The sequence below is a fragment of the Indicator indicator genome, unplaced genomic scaffold, assembly GCF_027791375.1.
Source record: "Indicator indicator isolate 239-I01 unplaced genomic scaffold, UM_Iind_1.1 iindUn_scaffold_64, whole genome shotgun sequence".
Taxonomy (NCBI): Eukaryota; Metazoa; Chordata; class Aves; order Piciformes; family Indicatoridae; genus Indicator; species Indicator indicator.
This window is the reverse complement of record NW_026539195.1, coordinates 15,001-23,809: the sequence shown is the minus strand read 5'-3', so window position 1 is coordinate 23,809 and position 8,809 is coordinate 15,001. Positions and strand designations below refer to the sequence as shown.

The window sequence follows — 8,809 nt, the reverse complement described above, 5'->3', positions numbered from 1 at the left end:
TTTTTTTTTTTAATGTGTTGCTTTTGGGGGCCTTTTTTTTGTTTATTTGTTGCTTTTTTGGTTTATTTCTTGCCCTTTTTTGGTCTTTTTTCATTTATTTGTTGCTTTTTATTGCTTTTTTGGTTTATTTGTTCCTCCTTTTTTGGTTTATTTGTTGCCTTTTTGGTCTTTTTTCATTTATTTCTTGCTTTTTTGGTTTATTTGTTGGGGTTTTTTTGTCTTTTCTCATTTATTTGTTGCTTTTTATTGCTTTTTTGTTTATTTGTTGCTCCTTTTTTGTTTTTGTTTGTTTGTTTTTTTTTTTCATAGAGGAACTAAAATTGTCCAAAATGTTTTGGGTTTTGGTTGTTATTTTTTTTTTATATATATATAAAATAAACCCTTTTTGACATTTTGTTTTCCTTCATCTTCTTCCACCTTGGGCTCGGGGCAGTTTTAGGGACCTGGGTGGCAGGATGAGACCTCATGGGAGCTCCTCCACCCTTGGAGGGGTGCAGAGCAAGGGTTGGGGCTGAAGGGGAAGTGGATTTAGGGGGTGTGGGGCCAAGGGGTTGGGGTTTGATGGGTCAAGGGTTTGGGGGTTGAGAAGCCAAAGGTTTGAGTTTGACAGGGCCAAGGACTTGGGGGTGGTGGGACCAAGGGGTTGGGGTTGGAGGGCCAAGGGGTTGGGGTTTAAGGGTTCAAGGGCTTAGAGCTGATGGAGGTCAAGGGCTTGGGCTTTAAGGAGTTAAGGATTTGGGGGTTCAGGGACCAAGAGTTTGGGGGTTGAGGGGCCAAGGGTTTGGGGGTTGGAGGGCCAAGAGGTTGGGGTTTAGGGGTTCAAGGGCTTGGGGTTTATGGAAGCCAAGGATTTGGGGGTTGTGGGACCCAAGGTTTGGGGATTGAGGGGCAAGGGTTTGAGGTTTAGAGGGCCAAGAGCTTGGGGTTTTAGGGGTTCAAGGGCTTAGAGTTGATGGAGGTCGAGGGCTTGGGCTTCGAGGAGTCAAGGATTTGGGGGTTGAGGGGCCAAGGGCTTGGGGGTTGGAGGGCTAAGAGCTTGGGGTTTAGGGGTGCAAGGGTTTGGAGTTTATAGAAGCCAAGGGCTTGGGGGCTGGGCTGGGGTGGGGGTGGGGGTTGGGGGGTTGTTATTTGAGGCCCCTGAAGAGGTTTGGTTTTTTTTTCCCCTCTGTGTGTGACTGAGCAGCACCAGAAGCTCCTTCCCATCACCACCACCTCAGCGTGGGTTGGTCACCAGCTCTGTGCTGAGACATTGAGGGGGTGGGGGGGAAAAAATGATGAGTGGTTTGGGGAGGTCCTGGTGGAGAAAGTCCAGGGGGTTTTGGGGTGAAATTCAGCTTTATTGGCTCGGCCAAGCCCACGTCCTTGCAGGTGGCACCAGGCAGTGACAGCCACACGTGGCCATGCCCCCCACCCACCCCTGTCCCATGCAGGTCCTGGTTCCCAGCAGGATTTGGCCACAGAGCATCCATAGGAAGGGCCAAAGTGGGTGCTTGATGCTTGTGGCCCTCAGCTGTGGGGTCCTTGGGCCCCAGCTTGGTCCCCAAACTGTCCCTCGTGGTCCCTGGAAGCCACCCCAAGGACCCTCAGTCAGCAGCAGGCTGCCCGGAGCAGTCAGCACCGCTGGGGGCTGTGCTGGAATCAGCCTGAGGAGAAGCAAAGTTGAGTGTTGGGAGGGCTCCAAACCCTCCTGAGGGAGCCGGAGGGGCTGGGGCTCAGCTGGCAGCACCCCCAGGCCTGGGGCTGGGGGTGAAATACCTGGGGGGAGGGGGGAGCTGGCTGGCAGAAGGTGGTTTCGGTGACCTCCAGGGCTGGCAGCTTCTTGGAGCCCTTCCTCTGCTCCTGCAAAGAGAAGAGCTCAGCACTGAGCCTCCTCATCACCCCCTGGGGGGTGGGGGGAAACTGAGGCACAGGCTGGGGCTGCCCTGAGGCCATGGAGGGGCTGCAGGGCAGCTCTCAGCCCTCCCAGCTCCAACCTGGGTGCTGAGCAGGTCCCCAGCAGCTGAGCTCACCTGGGGGGCAGGGATCATGGGGGTGGTGTCCTGGGTAGGGTGGTGCAGGGCTCCCAGATCTGCAAAGCAACGACCTGGGGTGAGCCACAGCACCCAGGGCAGGTCAGGGATGGTGGCAGGAGGTGGCCTGGGGCCAAGGGGCACAAAGTGGAGCCCAGGAGGTTCCATCAGGAGAAACTTCTTGGCTTGGAGGGTTCAGAGCCCCTGGAGCAGGCTGCCCAGAGAGGTTGTGGAGTCTCCTGGTGTGGAGAGCTCCCAGCCCCCCCTGGGCACCGTGCCCCTGGGCAAGCTGCTGGGGGTGCCCTGCTGGAGCAGGGGGGGTGCAGGAGATGCTCTGCAGAGGTTCCCTCCCCACCCCCCAGGCTGGGATTTGGGATGCCCAGGGCTTGGGGCTGGCCCTGGCTCACCTGAAGAGTCACTGGTGGCAGTGGCTTGGTCCTGGGTACCTGCAGGGTCAGGGCAGAGAGGGAAGGTGACAGGGGTGAGGCTCAAGGAGCTTCTCAGAAAGCCCAAGGAGACCCTCCCGGGGCAGAGCAGAGGTGGGGGTGGGGAGGGTGTTAGGGCAGAGAAGAAGCCACGGGGGGGGGGGAGGGGTTGAGGGCAGAGGTGGCACCAAGAGGGGCAGAGGTGGCACCAAGAGGGGCAGAGGTGGCACCAAGAGGGGCAGAGCAGAGCAGAAAAAGAAGCTTTGGGCTCAGCCCCTGGACCCCTAGAGCCAGAGCTGAGCGAGGGGCAGGAGCCCTCAGCCAAGGGCACTCTGGAGGCAGCTCCTGGTGGGCACCAGGGCTTGGTCTTGCCCTCCCCCACCGTGATGTCCTCCTCGTGGAGCCAGCCCACAGCAGCTGCCTGCTGCCAGCCCCTCCCTGCCAGCCCCCAGCCCCCCGCTGAGCCCTGCTGGGGGTCCTGCCGGGGCTCACCTCTGCCCTTCCTCCTCCTGTACATGAAGAAGAGCAGCAGCAGGGCAAGCACCACGAAGATGGCAGGGGACCAGTACCGGATGGGGACCCCTGATGGGGAGAGAGAGGAAGCTGTGGGGCTGCCGCCCGGGGCAGGGGGTGGGAGGCAGCTGGGGGGAGGTCTCGGGGGGGATTCAGAGCCTCCAAAGGGGGTGGCAGCTCCCTGGGACTCACCAGCTGGGTGCCCGGGGGGGGCTGCTTGTGTTGGCACAGGGCTGCTGCTGGCTTCCCCTCTCCAAGGGGGGCTTGGGGCATCTGCTGCCCACGTTGGCAGCTTGGTCTCATGCCCAGTGGCTGTGGTGGGGGCTCCTGGGGGGGCTCCTGTGGGATGTCCTGTGGGGTCTCCTCTGGGATCTCCTCTGGGATCTCTTGGGGGGACTCCTGGAGTGTCTCCTGGGGAGTCTCCTGTGGGATGTCCTGGGGGATCTCCTGGGGGGTCTCCTGGGGGGGCTCCTGGGGGGTCTCCTGGGGGGTCTCCCGGAGGCTCCAGGCCACCCTGGTGCTGTGTGGTGCTGTGCTGGGCTGGGTCCTCTTCTTTGAGGGCAAGAGCTGGGGATGAGGATTGTCAGCTCCTGCCCAGGGCAGAGCTGGCCCCGGGGGGGCAGGAATGGAGCTGCAGGGCTGGGGGCTGCCCCCTCCCCCCCAGAGCCACAGCTGGGGCTGGGCTGCTACCCTCCAGCTGCCAACTGGGCTTGGGTGGGCACAGCTGATCAGTCACCAAAGGGTGGTTGGCAGCCCAGGGTGTGGGTGGGGGGCACAGCAGAGCACTGGGAGGGCACAGCATGGCACTGAGGAGGCACAGCATGGCACTGGGAGGGCACAGCATGGCACTGGGAGGGCACAGGATGGCACTGAGGAGGCACAGCATGGCACTGAGGAGGCACAGCATGGCACTGGGAGGGCACAGCATGGCACTGGGAGGGCACAGGATGGCACTGAGGAGGCACAGCATGGCACTGGGAGGGCACAGCATGGCACTGCGGGTGCAAAGCATGGCACTGAGGGTGCAAAGCATGGCACTGGGAGGGCACAGGATGGCATGGGGGAGCACAACATGGCACTGGGAAGGGGCAGCACAACACTGGAAGGGCACAGCATGGCACTGGTGGGGGCACAGCGTGGCACTAGGTAGGTGCAGTAATCCCCAGTTCCCCCCCAGCACACGCCAGGCAGACCCAAACCAAGCCATGAAGCCCCCAGCCCCACTCACCAGCCCCCCCCAGCCCCCAGCCCCACTCACCAGCCCCCCCCAGCCCCCCCAGCCCCCCAGTCCCACTCACCATCCCCCCAGCCCCCCAGCCCCACTCACCATCCCCCCCAGCCCCCCCAGCCCCACTCACCAGCCCCCCCCAGCCCCCCCAGCCCCACTCACCATCCCCCCAGCCCCCCCAGCCCCACTCACCATCCCCCCCAGCCCCCCCAGCCCCCTCACCATCTCCCCCAGCCCCCCAGCCCCACTCACCATCCCCCCCAGCCCCACTCACCAGCCCCCCCAGCCCCACTCACCATCCCCCCCAGCCCCCCCAGCCCCACTCACCATCCCCCCCAGCCCCACTCACCATCCCCCCCAGCCCCACTCACCAGCCCCCCCAGCCCCCCAGCCCCCTCACCAGCCCCCCCAGTCCCACTCACCATCCCCCCCAGCCCCCCAGCCCCACTCACCATCCCCCCCAGCCCCACTCACCAGCCCCCCCAGCCCCCCCAGCCCCCTCACCAGCCCCAGAGCAGAGCACAGCAATGCAGATCCAGCCTCTCCCAACACCTCCTGGCTCCATCCTCTACCTCCCCAAACCTTCCCCCACCCCCACCCCTTGCAATGGTTTCCTTCCCCTTTCTGCCTCACCAACGGCCTCCAGGGAGCCCCAGCTGGCACTGCCAGGGGGTGGTGAATGCTCAGGAGCCATCCCTGGGCAGGGGGAGGCACTGCTGGGGCTGGGAAGGGCTTGGCCCAGGCTGCCCAGGGGGGTGGTGGAGTCCCCAGCCCTGGAGGTGTTCCAGAGCCCTGTGGCCATGGCACCTGGGGCCAGGCTCTGGTGCCCACGGTGGGGTTGGGTTGCTGCTTGGCCTGGGGGATCCCAAAGAGCTTTTCCAGCCCAAAGACTCCCAGGATTCTGAAGGCTGGAGTCCCACCAGCCTGGGTGCCAGGAGGAGGTGAGGCTCCAGCACTGCCCCAGCTCCCTCCAGGCTGCTCCCTGGTGTCAGCACCACCAGTTCAGAGCCTTGCCAGGGATGGGAGGGGGGCTGGAAGGGACTTCCAGGGATCATCCAGTCCCTGAGACCACCACAGCCATGGAAGCACCTTCCCAGGACCCCCCCACCCCCCCTGGGGCAGGGCACACAGGAACCAGATCCAGAGAAGGAGACTCCAGGGCAGAGTTGGTGCCAGGGGAAGCTTTGGCTCTGTCCTGCTGAGGACTTCCCTCCCCTCCACACCAAGCAGGGAACCTCCACCAGCACCCCAAGGACCCCCGGGGGGGAATCAGCACCCCAAGGACCCCCGGGGGGGGATCAGCACCCCAAGGACCCCCGGGGGGGGAATCAGCAACCCAACGACCCCCGGGGGGGAATCAGCACCAGAACGACCCCCGGGGGGAATCAGCAACCCAACGACCCCCGGGGGGGGATCAGCACCCCAAGGACCCCCGGGGGGGGAATCAGCACCCCAAGGACCCCCGGGGGGGGAAATCAGCAACCCAGTGACCCCCGGGGGGGAATCAGCACCAGAACGACCCCCGGGGGGAATCAGCACCAGAACGACCCCCGGGGGGAATCAGCACCCCAAGGACCCCCGGGGGGGGATCAGCACCCCAAGGACCCCCGGGGGGGGATCAGCACCAGAAGGACCCCCGGGGGGAATCAGCACCCCAAGGACCCCCGGGGGGGGATCAGCACCCCAAGGACCCCCGGGGGGGAATCAGCACCCCAAGGACCCCCGGGGGGGAATCAGCACCCCAAGGACCCCCGGGGGGGGAAATCAGCAACCCAGTGACCCCCGGGGGGGGAATCAGCACCAGAACGACCCCCGGGGGGGGAATCAGCAACCCAACGACCCTCGGGGGGGAATCAGCAACCCAACGACCCCCGGGGAGGGAATCAGCAACCCAACGACCCCCGGGGGGGAATCAGCACCAGAACGACCCCCGGGGGGGAATCAGCAACCCAACGACCCCCGGGGAGGGAATCAGCAACCCAACGACCCCCGGGGGGGAATCAGCACCAGAACGACCCCCGGGGGGGGATCAGCACCCCAAGGACCCCCGGGGGGGGATCAGCACCAGAAGGACCCCCGGGGGGAATCAGCAACCCAACGACCCCCGGGGAGGGAATCAGCAACCCAACGACCCCCGGGGAGGGAATCAGCAACCCAACGACCCCCGGGGGGGGATCAGCACCAGAACGACCTCCGGGGGGCGCATCAGCAACCCAACGACCCCCGGGGGGGGAATCAGCAACCCAACGACCCCCGGGGGGAATCAGCAACCCAACGACCCCCGGGGGGACATCAGCACCAGAACGACCTCCGGGTGGCGCATCAGCAACCCAACGACCCCCGGGGGGGGAATCAGCAACCCAACGACCCCCGGGGAGGGAATCAGCACCAGAACGACCCCCGGAGTGGGGCATCAGCACCCCAAGGACCCTCGGGGGGGGGAATCAGCAACCCAACGACCCCCGGGGAGGGAATCAGGAACCCAACGACCCCCGGGGCGGGGGGGAGTGCATCGATGCCAGGCTGAGTTCCACCCACAGAAAGTCCTCTGCAGGCAGCACTGGAGCTGAGCTGTGTCCTGCAGCCTGATGCCAGCAGCTCCTGGAGGACTCTCCTGGGCCAGGCCCATCAAGGGCAGCTTGGGTTTCACCCCTGAATTATTCACTGCAGGAGAGACAAAGAGCAGGGGGAGGGAAGCAGCTTCCCGGTGCCAGCAGCGTCTGGCTGCCCCCTGGCACCGGCAGGATGGTGCCAAGCTGAGTGGAGCTGAGCTGGAGGGGCTCAGAGCTGCCCTCCAAGACCTGAGGGGGACCTGCAGGAAGGCTGCAGAGGGACCTGGCATGGGGGGGGGGAGGGGGTCTGAGACAGGCCAAGGGGGAAAGGTTTGGAGCTGAGGCAGAGCAGGGTTGGAGTGGAGCTGAGGGAGAAGTTGTGCAGTGCCAGGGTGGGGAGAGCCTGGCACAGGCTGCCCAGGGAGGCCTTGAGCAGCTGAGTCCAGCTGAGAGGTGTCCCTGGGCATGGCAGGGTTGGAGCAGATGAGCTCTGAGCTCCCTCCCAACCCATCCTGTGCTGGTCTGGAGACCTTCCTGGCTCAGGAGCACCTTGGTGACCACGGACTGGCACCTGCAGGGCATCCTTCAGGGCTGAGCTCCAAGCCCTCCATCCCCTCCCTCCCCAGGCAGGAGCTGCTTCCCTCTCTGCTCTGTTCTGGGCAGCTCTGTGGTGCTCTGGAGTCAAACTGGAATCGAGGTGGTGGAAATGTGCTTGGAGCAGCTGGGAATGCTGGAAAATAGCTCCAGGGCTAGGGCTGGGGCTGGGGCTGGAGCTGAGGCTGGAGCTGAGGCTGGAGCTGAGGCTGGGGCTGGGGCTGGGGTTGGGGCTGGGGCTGGGGCTGGGTTTGGGGCTGGGGCTGGGGCTGGGGTTGGGGTTGGGAGGGAGGGAGGGAGAGAAGGAGGGAGGGAAGGATGGAGGGAGGGAGGGAGGAAGAGCAGCAGGGCCAGAGGAGGCCACAGCAGTGCTGGCAGGGCTGGAAGCCCTCTGCTGGGAGGCCAGGCTGGGAGAGTGCAGCCTGGAGAGGAGAAGGCTCCAGGGAGACCTTCTGGAGCCCTTCCAGGGCTGAGCAGAAAGCTGGGGACAGAGTTTGGAGCAGGGCAGGACAAGGGGAGGGATGGGTTGGAAGTGCAAGAGGGAGATGGAGAGTGGAGAGAAGGAGGAATTGGTGGTGCTGAGGGTGGGCAGAGCCTGGCCCAGGCTGCCCAGAGAGGTGGGAGATGCCCCCTGGCTGGCACCAGCCCAGCTCAGGCTGGTTGGGGCTCTGGCTGGGGCTGTCCCTGGGGACTGCAGGAGGTTGCTCTGGGGGAGCTTTGAAGCTTCCTTGAAGCCATTCCAAGAGCAGCACAGGTAGCTGCAGACTCCATCCTGCGCCAGGATGCAGACCTTGGAGCTTCCAGGACTGTTTTGGAGGCCCAAGGGCAGAGTTCCTTTGCCCTTGCCTGGCCTGCTCCCTGCTCCTGTGGTTGCTTTGCAGCCACTTTTCCATGGAAGCAGCTGAGCAAATTTTTCTGCAGCACTGAAAGGAGGAAGCAGGGTTGGGGGTTACACAAACTCTGATTTCTCTTCCCCAACCCCAGGCTGATCCTGGCAGCAACCTTCCTACCTCCCTGCACCTTTATTTTCCTTCCCCTCAGCAGCAGCAGCAGGAGCTCAGCCCAGTTAGGTTGGGATTATAAACCAGTGCCCAGCTGGGAAAGGGCTTGGGAAAGCTTCTCCAGCCCTGGACCCCCGTCCAGGCCACCCCAGGCTGGGGATTCCTGCAGGAAAGTTGGGAGCTGCTCTGGGCAGGGGGTGGCCAGGGGCTGCCTCACCCCAAATCCAGCTTCAAATGCTCCTGCAGGGTCAGCTCCAGCTCCTCCCATCCTCACCAGGGCAAAAGGGGATGGAAAAGTCTGATGGGACAGGCACAGGGGCAGGGTCCTGAGCTCCCAGCACCACCAGTGCCAGGCTGGGGTTGGGGTTGGGGCTGGGCTCAGCTCCTGAGGGGATTGCAGAAGTTTCTTCACCCACTTGGGCCAGAGCAGAGGTTTTGTAAGCAGTTCCAGAGCAGAGGTTGAAGTTTCCCCCACTGCTGGTTCTTC

At 63.6% G+C, this 8,809-nt stretch overlaps 1 protein-coding gene across 1 annotated transcript in view; it reads left to right on the top strand.

Annotated features, from left to right (window-relative positions):
* Positions 1–4,210: 4,210 nt before the first annotated feature.
* Positions 4,211–8,809, top strand: part of LOC128980123 (basic proline-rich protein-like) — a gene marked incomplete at both ends in the record, with an annotated part of 8,207 nt that continues 3,608 nt past the window's right edge. Inside the window, one exon of the mRNA XM_054398566.1 lies at positions 4,211–4,428. Within this exon, the coding sequence (XP_054254541.1) occupies positions 4,211–4,428 (218 nt within the window). The remainder of the gene's footprint in view (positions 4,429–8,809) is intronic.